This window comes from Ctenopharyngodon idella, chromosome 20 (assembly GCF_019924925.1).
Source record: "Ctenopharyngodon idella isolate HZGC_01 chromosome 20, HZGC01, whole genome shotgun sequence".
In the NCBI taxonomy this organism is placed as follows: Eukaryota; Metazoa; Chordata; class Actinopteri; order Cypriniformes; family Xenocyprididae; genus Ctenopharyngodon; species Ctenopharyngodon idella.
Window position 1 is genome coordinate 13,141,085 of NC_067239.1, and position 14,227 is coordinate 13,155,311.

The window sequence follows — 14,227 nt, forward strand, 5'->3', positions numbered from 1 at the left end:
CACTTTTTTGTAATATTTCGAAAAATTTAAGAAAGAGAAAACATTTAGTTCTTATCAGTTATAAGGCTAGTACAAATATTATCAATGCTTAGAAAAAACTAATGACCAAATTTCATTAAGAATTTTACTGCAGTAATGTAAAAAGTAATGTTAATTGAGTAAAATTTGCCTTTCCTTGCTGTAAAGAAGTATCTTTCAAGTTTCAACTCCTAAGTGATCTTCTATTAAAAGTACATATAATTATGAAAACCTGGGTTTTTAAGCAGCTGTGTTCAGACTTTTTGTAGAGTATACATGTGCTACAATGAGTTTAATGTATTTTTATAGCAATAAAGCAACCAGAAAAGTATTTTGTCCATATCAAATTCTCAGTTAAAAAATTTTTTGGTTTACAAATATAACCTTTTCCAGAAAATGATCCACAAATTGAATACTTAATAATAGTGCTTAAGGGGTTATGGAAAGTGTTTCTTTTTGAGTAGCAAGCGTACCTTTTTATTATTTTCTGCAGTGGGGCTGAGGATGGTGAGCTCAGGTCTGCTGGGTTTCGGTTTAGGGGATTCACAGGAAGTGAAGAAAGACTGGATAAATGGCTCCAAGTTCTGCCCTTTCTAGAAAAATCAGCGAAAATAGACATCATGAAGTCATATAAAAACATTCTATGCTTCTTAAATTTTGACAATGGTAACATAAAAGACAAGCTAGACAGCATTCCTGAACGGAAGGAATTTCAGTACAAATGTCAGTACAACACTGATTCACCACCCCGCATTCAGAATTTCAGGGAGGAAACTCCCATGATAATAATAATTTGTGCCACATGTTATTAGCAGTACCCAACTAAACATGAACACTGAATCAGTTAGTTAACTGCACCACTGGCACACACTTCTGAGGAGGCTTTTGACAGTGACATGGAGGCTGAAGTCCAAGTTTACAATTCAGAACATCTCCATGTATCCCAATTGTAATTAGTTATTATTAAAGTTAAGTGGCATTACATTTTTGAGTTAACTATTGGCAAGATTTTTGACTGGCAAGGCCATATTTCCTACAACAGTAGCCAAAAAGCTGTGTTTACTTGGATCCAATTGTAATTGGACTAGTAGCACAGTCAGAACAAAAAAGTCACATGTAACCATGTCAATCGGAATGAATTGCCAAATCCGATTGAAATTTCATTTTGATTGTAAGGGGTGGTTTAAACCTTTTCTAATCCGTTCGATAGGACATGTAAACACTAGATCAGATTAAAAAAAAACTGTAAAATGTAATGACATACAGTAGAAATGGCGTAATGATGTATGTACTACATTTGGATTCATCAATTGGGAATGATTTCCTTACGTTTGAAACAAAAGTTGTCCATGTCCAATTACCAATAACATGACCCAAGTACGAATTGAAGTCAGCCAAAAAAGTTGTTTCAGAGCAATGTGGAGACGTTACCACATTGTGAATAAAGTTCATTATCATTTTTTTTTAATAAAGTTGCAATATAACGTTCATTAAGTGTTTCTTTGTGTACCACTTCTGTTCTGCCCACCCTGTGCAGGGCTCAAACCATCGATGGTCGGCATGTGCACACAAACAAAGACTGCTAAAGATCAGCTGGCCACCATTACATTTGGAGTAATACGAAATTATTAACTGTTCATAATAAGACTAGGAATTGTGCATAAAGAAAGTAAACAAGGTAAGTTTTGATTTCATTGTGCTTTAAAGTGGAAAAACAGAGAAAATAAAATCCAAATTCTTACCTCTTTCATTAGTTTTCCTGGCACAGACTTAAATATCTTCCCTGCAGAGAAAAACAAAATTCAATCAAGTAAATTCATTTAATTCAGAGTCCACTTTTCCCATGTTTTATAGACTTTTCAGTGTTATAGACATTTCAAAAAGGACTGAAGTGTTTTTGGCCTCTGTTTGTTAAACAAACTCCCAATTCTAAGTAGTATTACAATTTGGTATTTCCTTCACTTTTCCTAACAAATGCTTTTGTGTCAGATTGCATAAGAAAAACATTTGGGATTGTAGCTAAGGTAGTCAAGCTGAGTTTCTCACGAACAGGAATAAAGAACCAATAATCACTCTAGCCATCTGTGCTTTATTTCACTGTCAAGAACTGCGAAAAAACTCCTCTTAAGCAGTATGTTTTTCTAGCCCTCCAAGACCCTGGAGGGCTAGAAAGCACAACAGATGTTTCAAGTTTTTAAATGGTTGTGACATATTAGCGATGCAACAGTTTGGTCTGTACCTTAGATTTGGGGTCACGGTCCGGATGATTTTGGTAACATTCTAAATGTCTTTAAGCATAGCCTAATGAAACAGGGGAAATAGGAGGGCTGCTCTGAGATAAACATACACGTTTCAGCCTTCTAAAAGGATTTCCACTGGAAAGCCAAAATAAATAAATAAGGTCAAGCTAATGCTGTAGGACATATTACAGTACCCAAGGATAATGAAACTGTAGAGTGTGTCAGAGATGGACACAAGCTTCTTTTAGGCTTCTCAAAAAAAAAGTCAGTTTTGTTATAACTTTTAGTACGCTGAAAACCCTTTGTTGCAGCATTTTTGCAATATTTACCCCAAAACAAAATATGCATAACAACATTTATTATATGCAAACAGAAAAAAAGGATAAAAAATAACACATTATAAATAAATATTAATGCTTTGGTTTAAAATAAAATAAGTGCAAAAAATTGACAGTGCCGCAATACAAAATGCACTTATTTAAGATGCTTTCTCAAAAAAAGGGATGTTTTTTTTTAATGATGTTTAAGGACAAAACAAAGCTACCAATTAAAAAAAAGATTTTTGGACCATAATCTGGTAGTTCATGTAAAACTTTCTCTCTTTCCGCTGAGAAACATCCACACAGTTGTCGTCTCAGACAATGTTTTTAACTCATGTTATCTGACTGATTCATGGGTTTCCTGAAGATTATCCAAACACTTTTTCCCCACGACTGTTATCTAGCAAGTCTACAACCTAACTTCACCAGCCTGGACAATTTTTAATGCAATGCCATTTTATGCACTTCTGACATTTGATTGGATAAGCAACATTTGATGTGGTACATTGTGGTTGTAAAACATTGTTCATAGTGATGAACTGATTTACACACCAGAAAACTCTTAAAACTCAGATAGGATCTAGCATCATAAAGCATACATGACATTTTGTTTAATATTTATCTAATGCAATGACATTTTAAGTGTCAATAAACTGTCCAAAAACTTTTGAGGGCTATTGTAAATTACATGATGGAATAAATGCTTATTATGATTATTAATACTGTTATTAAATATAATTATTTATTCAGCATTGGTATCTTACACTCAATGAGCAATTGATCAGAAACACTTTTAGTACACCTGCTTATTAATGTGATTATCTAATCAGCCAATCATGTGGCATTAGAACAATGCATAAAATCATGCAGATATGGGTCAGGAGCTTCAGTTATGTTGACATCAACCATCAGAATGGGGAAAAGAATGTAATATCAGTAATTTGGACTGTGGCATGATTGTAGGTGCCATATGGCTGGAGCACCAGAGGATGATTATCACAGTCCATCACAGTCCCTGGCATAATGGCCAGGATTCTGACATCGCCTGCAAATATCTAATTGTCCAATTACGCTTACCCTGAAATAATGTACAATTTTAGGTAAGCTGATCAAGTTGGCTCTGTTGCTGCTTTAATATCTCCTTCGCTTAACCAATTCTGGTCTAGGCATAACACTAGGAATGACAATGCAAAATGACTGTAGTCCCTACTTAATGACTTCGCCTCAAATTTTTAATAGGAACATTTAACAAGTCGCACACAGATTCATCACATAAAAAAAAAACGCTTAAGCTCTCTATGAAGGGTACAGTTAAAAACATTGTCCACAAACTGATTACACAGAAGTGTGTCTGCATTATGTAATTATGGCCATTTTTAAACTGTATCCATTAAACACAGTAATGCATGTAAGAACTCCTCCACTGACAGAAAAAAATTGCAAAAATCAGACATTTACGGTTACAACAGTTTTCTTAAAGGGGTAACTTTGTACCTTATCTACCCCTAAAGACAACCCTTGGTATTTATTTGATACAATGGCTAAATTAATGGGAAACAGAGCTTCAACAAATTCAAATATTTCTCAACAGCACAGCAGCAATGACTTTATGAATTTCTTTACTTGCAAGATTGATACTATTATTATAACCATGCAACCGTCTGCTACAGTATTGCATCAGACAGTGCACTGTAGATTGCCTGAGGAACAATTCTGATCATTTTTTGCTATGGGAGAGGAAGAATTGTCTAAACTTGTTAAATCATCAAAATCAAAGCATATACAGTGCATACGGAAAGTATTCACAGTGCTTCACTTTTTTCTCATTTTGTTATTTTCCAAAATGGATTAAATTCATTATTTTCCTCAAAATTCTACAAACAATACCCCATAATGACAACGTGAAAGAAGTTTGTTTGAAATCTTTGCAAATTTATTAAAAAAAAAAAAAAAAAAAAAAAATCACATGTACATAAGTATTCACAGCCTTTGCCATGACACTCAAAATTGAGCTCAGGTGCATCCTGTTTCCACCGATCATCCTTGAGATGTTTCTACAACTTGATTGGAGTCCCCCTGTGGTATATTTAGTTGATTGGACATGATTTGGAAAGGCACACACCTGTCTATATAAGGTCCTACAGTTAACAGTGCATGTCATTGCACAAACCAAGCCATGAAGTCCAAGGAATTGTCTGTAGACCTCCGAGACAGGATTGTATCAGGATTGAAACTGAGTGATCAAGGAAGAAGGACCTTAGTCAGGGAGGTGACCAAGAACCCCATGGTCACTCTGACAGAGCTCCAGCGTTTCTCTGTGGAGAGAGGAAAAACTTCCAGAAGAACAACAATCTCTGCAGCACTCCACCAATCAGGCCTGTATGGTAGAGTGGCCAGACAGAAGCCACTCCTCAGTAAAAGGCAGTCATCAGTGACAGCCCACCTGGAGTTTGCCAAAAGGCACCTGAAGGACTCTCAGACCATGAGAAACAAAATTCTCTGGTCTGATGAAACAAAGATTGAACTCTTTGGCCTGAATAGCAAGCGTCATGTCTGGAGGAAACCAGACACCGCTCATCACCTGGACAATACCATCCCTACAGTGAAGCATGGTAGTGGCAGCATCATGCTGTGGGGATGTTTTTCAGCGGCAGGAACTGGGAGACTAGTCAGAATCAAGGGAAAGATGAATGCAGCAATGTACAGAGACATCCTTGATGAAAACCTGCTCCAGAGCACTCTGGACCTCAGACTGGGGCGAAGGTTCATCTTCCAAAAGGACAACGACCCTAAGCACACAGCCAAGATAACAAAGCAGTGGTTACGGGACAACTCTGTGAATGTCCTTGAGTGGCCCAGCCAGAGCCTAGACTTGAACCCTCTGGAGAAATCTGAAAATGGCTGTGCACCTACGCTCACCATCTAACCTGATGGAGCTTGAGAGGTCCTACAAGAGGTCCTTGTAGAATTTTGAGGAAAATAATGAATTTAATCCATTTTGGAATAAGGCTGTAACATAACAAAATGTGGAAAAAGTGAAGCGCTGCGAATACTTTCCGGATGCACTGTATGTTAGACCCTATACCGACTAAGCTACTGAAAGAGATGCTTCCAGAAGTCATAGATCCTCTTCTTAAAATTATTAATTCATCATTGTTATTAGGATATGTCTAAAAACGTTCAATCTGGCTGTTATTAACCCTCTCATTTAAAACAAAAACAAAAACAAAACAACAACTTGATCCTAGAGCAGTGGTCAGCAATAGGCGGCCTGCCAGCAATAATATCTGGCCCGCGCCCGCAGCCAGATTATTTTGATAGCGGCTGGTTCTGAAATAGATCTTCTCGTGGTGCCATCTATTGTCACCGTGTCTACACCAGATGCGAATTTTTTAGCGTTGCGTTGTGCAACCGTCGGTTTATAGCGATCAGTGTAGACAGCTTTGAGCTGTTGCTCAAAGCTGTCTACACTGATTGCTATAAACCGACGGTTGCAAAGCACTTGGACTACGTTAGAAACAGAACAGAGAATCCGTTCACTGTCGGGAATGTGTTGTGTCGCGTGACTCGTGATTATAGTGGGTTCTATTATCATTTGAGGTGTCGCATCACGCCACTCGTGTCCGGTGTAGACACGGTGTTATATTCTTTGAAAACAGCTACAACTATAACAGATAAGACACACCGGCTTTGCATTCACAAAACTAGATAGGATGAACGCATAGTTGTCTTTCCATTCTTCTTTGTATGAGCTATTTTCGCTGTCAACTTTCCTCTTTAGACTCTTTGATAGTGCCATTTTCTCTCAACAGCTAGCTTAAATATTAACATCACTCTGCACACGATGTAATACCATACCTCCAGCACGCAAACAATTTAAAATAAATGCAGTTTAGTACGCGAGGATGACAAGGAAAAATTCTGAGTGTAAAAGTAGGCTATGTCAAATAATTATTACAGTAAGTTAGGCTCCATTGTGTAACAAGCAAATGATACACATATTATTCACAATATGGGAAGAGGAAATAAAACATAGTTCGTTAAGAGCATGACTCAAACATGCCATTATTGGGCTTATTCAAGTCCTCTTTTATTTTTATTTTAAGTCCTCTTATATTTTTATTTTAAGTCCTCTTAGTTATTTTTTATCCATTCCGCATCTCTCACATATGTGTGTTTTAGCAAGGCGGTCTGTGTTGCAAGTTGGTGAATGAAGATACTTGCCAGGTCACTACTCCGCTTTATTAATTTATCCAGTGTAAAACCCAGACACTGCCACACAAATATGGCTTTTTGTTAATGACTGTCCTACTACAGGATTTAACACAGAGTAACAGCTCAATACCAGTTACAAAAGACACTGTAACAGTCTGTCACAGGCAATTCTAGTTGCATTTTTCATCATTTAAATTATCTTTTGACTATGTTCTCGCCACTATTTAGTGGCGAATCTTTTTTTGGCCCAATGCCAAACTTAATTGCCGACCCCTGTCCTAGAGGATTAGTTAACTACAGACTGATCTCAAATCTCCCTTTTCTGTCAAAAATACTAGAAAAGGCAGTCTCCTCACAAATGTTCCTTCTTAGAAAAATTTCCAGTCAGGATTTCATTAGAGTTAAAAATTATTTGCTCTTATCATCCAATCGTGGTTGTATCTCTCTATTAGTGTTACTGGTTCTTAGTGCAGCATTTGATACTATCGATCACAACATTCTTTTGAATAGACTTGAAAATTATGTTGGCATTAGTGGAATTGCATTGGCATGATTCAAATTGTACTTATCTGATCATTATTAATTTGTAGCAGTAAATGAAGAGATATCACATCAATCACAAGTGTGATATGGAGTACTGCAAGACTCAGTACTAGGACCATTGCTTTTCACCCTGTACATGCTCCCCTTGGGAGATATCATTAAAAAACAAGCCGTTAGTTATCACTGTTATTAACAAAACTAACGGAATGCATAGTTGATATAAAAATTGTATGACTGGTAATTCTGGTAACACTTTCGGTGAAGACCATGCTTATAATATATTATAGCCCCATTTATACATATTTACAAGTGAGTATAACTGTTTTATAGATATATTCATAAAGACTCATTTAGACCTATAATGCATTATAAGAACTGTTATAGTTACATTTATATTATTTTTATAATTATTTATATGCCATGCATTTGCTTTTTCAATGTACATGCTCAATCCATTATACAATGATTTATAAATGATCAACTATAAAATAGATCCAGAGACACTTGCTTGCTGTACAATTAGTTATTGTGTCTTTTAATGGCTAATGTTTGCATTAGAGGTCATGAATGGTAATTTTGATTTGTTAAAATCTATATCTCCTCAGCCATATGCATGGTATTGCTTATAGCAGTTTGGAATTATACTTTAAAAAATATTGTTGCAGTGTTTTGCTAGTATGTAACATTAAAAAAGATATATATATTTTTTTTAACTGTTTGTATTAATGATTTCTGTTTTTGTTTTTTTTGTTTGTTTTTGTTTTTTTTGTTTTTTTATTATTTTATTACAGGAATTATTGTTCTTTATATTGTTTGTTACATTTACAAGTAAACAACTTAAAATGTATAATGAGCACATCTTCATGATTTCTTAATGGGCACCTATTATGCAAAATCCACTTTTACATGGTGTTTGGACATAAATGCATGTTGGCAGTGTATGAAAACAACCACCCTACAATGATAAAAATCCACCGTACTCCTTTATTTTAAAATCCCCATTAAAATAAAGCAGTCTCATTAGACAAGCCGTTTTGATTCTCTGAGCAATGTGATGTGCCATCAGCACAGATCCTTAGCAAAGACCACAAGAACCAAACAAGTCCTCTGCATAGACCCCTATGGCCAACCTCAACTCCTCCCCACCATACGCCGGCATGATATATCCCAATCTTCAAGCAGAAGGAACTGAATTAAATATTCTGAATGATAACAATCTAAAATCTGACTTGTGATGCAACCTGAAATCATAACACCATGTTGGTTTGTTTGTCCAGAACAGTCTCCTAAATAAGCCTGGTTTCTCTCAAGGTTTTTTATTTTGATTACACTGCAGTGAAAAGCTGTTGTACCCCAACAGGTACAATTTTACAATGACAAAATGTGCATTGACTCGCCTTCCTGTTGTTTTCTAAAGAAGAAAGTCAGCGATTTTTCGCTTCGTAGCACCAGTGGTTGACAGTCAGGTTGCTACTGGGCATTCCCACTACTGGCTGCATAATAATAGTTATAAATGACATTCCCGGATGTCATTCCATGTTGTTGACATCGAAATGGTTTTATTTCTGCTAAAAATAAACATTCTAGATGGAAAGATTATATATAAATAGAATCAATTCATGATCCTCGAGTTTGATTTAATCTACTGGTCAAAATGGTTTTAGAAGAATCCAGATTTAATCTACTGGTCAAAATGGTTTTAGAAGAATCCAGAATGAATCAAATTTTAACATTTATTTGCAAAAATTCAAAATTCATTGTTAATAGTAAATATGTGTTCCCTATACTAAAGTGTTACTTAAAGTCTTTCCAAAATCTATTAAAGAGTTAGTATACCTGATAGTACCTGAAATTCTGTTCACAGATGCTTCTTTGTGCTGTTTGCCAATTCCCTTTAAATACCCAAATCAGAACAAAGAACCATAAATTCAAACCAATGAAAACTTGCTTTATTCTGGATCTTTATTCTGGTCTACACTACTGCTGTGGGAATATCCATCTTTCCAGTCGCACCAAGGCGATTGTGGATTCTCAAGCTATAAGAAATGTAGTGTATAATGTTAGTGTGTATTTTTTTCTATTATATTGATGTTTTTTTATTATTGTTTTATGTTTTGGCAATATTGTATGATTTACAGTCATGCCAATAAAGCAATTTTGAATTTGAATTTGTATAAACATTTTAGGTTAACTTTTGGTACTTTGAGTAAACTTTCCATGACCTGGGCTAGGTCAGGACAGGGGGGATGTGAATGAGTGGGTAGAGAAGAATTGGCAAATGGCTTTCTGTGCCTTTGCTTTGTTATCTCTTCCAGGGCATAAAAACGAAAAAAAAAAATTCAATCATTTCACTCCGAGCAGAATCAGGTATTTTAACGTTTCTGTTCCAGCGTTCCTTCTGTATTATTAACGTTCCGAAACCGGTTTGTTTACAAAAAATAACGGTTAATAACGTTTTTTTTTTTTTTTTGCATGTAGCCTACTTAATAATAATATAGTAATAATAATAATAATAATAATAATAATACGTACAGCATTTTATTTATTAAAAAACAAAGAGAGTATTTGCCGTCTTAGCCAATAGGCCTACTATTATCTTTTATAACAAGATTCTGTCCAAATGTAAACCTATTAAAAGAAAGGAAAAACTATCAACAGTTTATAAAGGATTTTTTCAAGATATTTTAAAATGTTTGCTAAATGGTTAAAAATACCTGACGCTATTCCTGAGAGGAAAAAAGATAAGTCGCGTATACGTTGCATTTTATTATTACATTCAGAAATAATGTAATTAATCTGTAAATAAAATAAAATGTTTACAAATAGCCTATATAATATAATTAGAATGTTTGTAAACATAAATTATGAACAGAACTGCCCTATTTTATTTTACCACAAAACCTCTAAAGTTAACAGCCTATTCAGGCTATACGTCAAGCCAAAACGAATTTTAAAAAAGAATTCTCTTTTCTTTTTTAACGACATTCCAGCTTCTATTCTATATTCAGGGCGAGAAATAGGTTTATTTATTAGAAATAAAACTAAATAAGATGCTAAACGAATTAATTTAAAGTGAATCTGAAGCCTACCGTTCTCATTCAGCACTGTTTCCATTTTCGAGACGAATGCTAAACTGTTATTTATTATGTAGCTAAGCTTTGTACTTCACTCGCATTATCGACATCATCCTTCACATAACAGCACAGTCAGGCGGTGGTCACGGGTGGTAAACGGCAGATTGTTTTACAGAATTGAATTGAGCAGTGTAACGTTTTATATGTTTTATTGTATTTTATTTTAATTATTTAACAGGCTGCGATATCAAGTAAGCAATGCAAGAATTTGTGTTGCGTGCGCGTGAGGCGCCGGCGCGACCGCTGGAATTTTTTTTCCTTCTAATGGGGCGTTCACACCAGATGCGACTTGCGCGAATAAATCGCGCTATTCGCGCGCAGTTGGACGCTTGAACATTTTGAGTTTACTTACTTCATTTGCATGTGAAATTCACTTCACAACAGACGCGAATTCGCGTCATGAGAGGGGCTTCTGCCAGGCGGCTCGAGTCTCGTTTCTGAACACTTCCTCTGAATAAACACATCAACTCGTCAGCGGGAAAATAGATGTAAAATACGGCGAATAAGCTCAATTTGCCGGCTTTAGCTAGCTTGTAGTCTCAATATATATATATATATATACACATTGAGACTACAAGCTAGCTAAAGCTGGCAAATTGAGCTTATTCGCCGTATTTTACAACTATTTTCCCGCTGACGAGCTGATGTGTTTATTCAGAGGAAGTGTTCAGAAACGAGACTCGAGCCTATATGTATATATATATATATATATATATATATATATATACATATAGCTCAAATTGAGTAAAAAGCGTTTTTTACAACTTACCAGATTGTCCGAACTCCTCACTCACTTTCTTCCAAGCAAGATACTTTTTATTCCTGTTTCTATAAAAGTATGAAGATGTATACAGATGAAGATGATTTTGTCCTCGGTTTTTGTGTTTCGGATTTCTGCCGCCTCTCGCTACGTCGTAATCACGTCACTACTAGAGCAAGCTCCTGATTGGTTAACGCGGCGCGAATTTTCGCCAAAGTTCAGATTTTTCAACTAGCGCGAATCACGCGTTACGCGCGTCAAATGCCCGAAACTCTCTATTCGCGCCGCAGGATGTCTATTCGCGTCTTTGCATTGACTTAACATGTAAATCACTCGCGCTTAACGCTTCATTCGCGTCTGGTGTGAACGCACCATAACAGTAAACTGTACTCCGTAATTTATGGTCATACAGGTAAAAGCAAGACATAATTCATACATTTACAAAAGACACTTAAATAACGAAAACAAGCAGAATGTCTGTTTCCTTTCCTAGATCTTTGGAGTGCGCCACAATGAACCACTTTCGTTTTGTTAATCTGTAGACCTAATTATATAGTGAAATATCGTGTAGCCTAGGCCTATATATTCCCTTTTATTATATATGTGTTATGTAGGCCTATAGTTTATTCTGTTTCTCCGTTCACAGAAGCGCTGCATGTGCGTGATGTGACGTTGTGTGAACTTATGTTCTACATATCCTGCAATTTTCGCTGGTTTCAAAACGCACAACAAGCTGCATAGCCTACTTGACATTCGTTTTCACTTAAATGTAGGCCTAATGCTTGACGGTTGGTGACATATATCATCGGAAAAACTAATGCCAGGGCATTGCCATTGTGACTTACCTAACCTATGATGACTTGACCGCTGAGCCTGAGCGCATCAGCGCGGGCATTTCACTCACTGTAGAGCCTGAGCGCGGGCATTTCACACACTTTAGAACGTGAGCGCGGACATTTCACACACTTTGGATACGTCAGCGTCACATCTGCATAGGCTGTACTATTTGAATTCGTGATTGGTTGACTGCCAAATCAAAATATTAAATAGAACGAAAAAATAACGTTATTAACCAGGTTAATGGCCATTTCAAATTAGCGTTTCTGTTCAGAACGATTAAATTTGATTTAGTTTCCATTTCTGGTTACGTTCCAGTCAAAATTTCGTTTCGTTTCCGGTTTTCATTTTCGTTCCTTGAACCGGTTCAGAGCCCTGATCTCTTCTTCAGGAATGTAAATTTCTTGTTTTATTGCATGTTGTCTGTTCCATTGAGAGTTCTGAGCTCAGGCTAATTAGGCTAACACAGACACACACAAAACATCTCCTGGGACTTTCACTCACGACAGTTTAAAGAGATTACTCAGAATGTTACCAAAAACAAAACAAAATATAGCTGCAAGCAGCAATGGCGGGCCCAAGCCCGGTGGCACCGCCACCCCGTTGGCTTCAGGGCAACTGTGCACAGTGGGCAATAGGCATTTAAAACGGTTAAACATCAAAGGATTATATCAAATTCACTCCACATTTACTGCACTTTAAGGTGGCGCTATAAAGCCCCTCTTCCACACCAGTTTCTAAGGCTTTGCCCATGTCTACTGGATAGCAATTCTGCATGTGTCGAGTTTCATGCAATTTGAAGCATGCTAAGAGTCTCAAAAGCATCCAAAACGAATATTAAAGTTTGATGCGTTGCCAAGGCAACAGTGTTTGAGATATCATGATTCTTTTCAAAGGTCTACATCTGCCATGTTTTGACATTATTCTGATGAAGTTTGAAGCAAATCGGGTAAAAATAAGAAGGTGATCTCAAAGCATGCTGAAAGTGACACACTTCCTGCTGCCAGTTGGTGGCACCATAACTTTGACTCATAATAGTCACATCCATGTGATCAGCCTTGTACAACGAACACGCAGCCGGAGTTTCATGAAAATCAATTAATGTATGCAGAAGTTATAACACTTTCTGTTTCCCTTTTCTCGCTATAAATTCGTTGCCTCGCCATGGCCAAACCATTTTAGATATCCAAAATCCGTTTGCAATTAAACAACTTCAATGTCTTAGCACCAAGTTAAAAAAGTTTGGTGTAAATTGTATAAACCCTGTAGGAGTAGTACTATAAAATTCATAGCCTGTTTTTTCAAAAAAATCCACATTCAAACCAAAATAGCTGACTTCCTGTTGGTCGGAGCTAATGAATGTAAAATAGAAAATTGTCCGGCTTGATGAGAACAATACATGTACCGAGTTTGTAAAACTAACCCCCCCACTTTTGTCAAAAGGTGGCGCTATAGAGGCCCTTCTCCCTGCCCGTTTCTAAATCTTTGTCCATGTCTACTGGTCGACAACATTGATGTGTGTGTCGAGTTTCATGCAATTTGAAGCATGTTAAACGCCTCAAAAACACTCAAGAATATTATTAAAGTTTGACGTGTTGCCATGGCAACAATATTTAGGATATCACAAATACATTCACAGGTCTACATCTGCCATGTTTTGACATTATTGTGATGAAGTTTGAAGGAAATCGGGTAAAAAAAAAAAAAGAGGGTGATCTAAAAGCATTTTAAAAGTGACACACTTCCTGCTACCAGTTGGTGGCGCTATAACTTTGACTCACAATAGTCACATCTATGTGATCGGAGTCCTACAACGAACACACAGCTGAAGTTTCATAAAAATCAATGTATGCATAAGTTATAACACATTTCCTGTTTCCCTTTTCTCGCCATAAATTTGTTGCCTCGCCACAGCCAAGTCGTTCGAGATATCAAAAATCCGCTGGCAATTTAGCATCATCAATGTCTTGACTTCATGCTGACTGAGTTTAGTGGTGATCGGATTAATCGCCTAGGAGGAGTATATCAAATTCCAGAGCATGCGTTTTCCAAACAACCCGTAATAGCTGACTTCCTGTTGAGCCGGCGTATAACTTAGAGCACGAAAGTTGTTAGGCCCGATGAGGTCTATATCTGTACCGAGTTTCATACTAATGCGTG

The 14,227-nt window shown here is 36.5% G+C and overlaps 1 protein-coding gene across 8 annotated transcripts in view; it reads right to left on the minus strand.

The window, feature by feature from the left end:
• The window catches only part of snx14 (sorting nexin 14), a 75,627-nt gene that overhangs the window by 30,031 nt on the left and 31,369 nt on the right, over positions 1–14,227 (minus strand). For all 8 annotated transcript variants that reach the window (XM_051875574.1, XM_051875577.1, XM_051875576.1 and 5 more), the window contains 2 exons: positions 1,761–1,801; positions 492–611 (listed from right to left, as the gene is read on the minus strand). In XM_051875574.1, the coding sequence (XP_051731534.1) occupies positions 492–611; positions 1,761–1,801 (161 nt within the window). The remainder of the gene's footprint in view (positions 1–491; positions 612–1,760; positions 1,802–14,227) is intronic.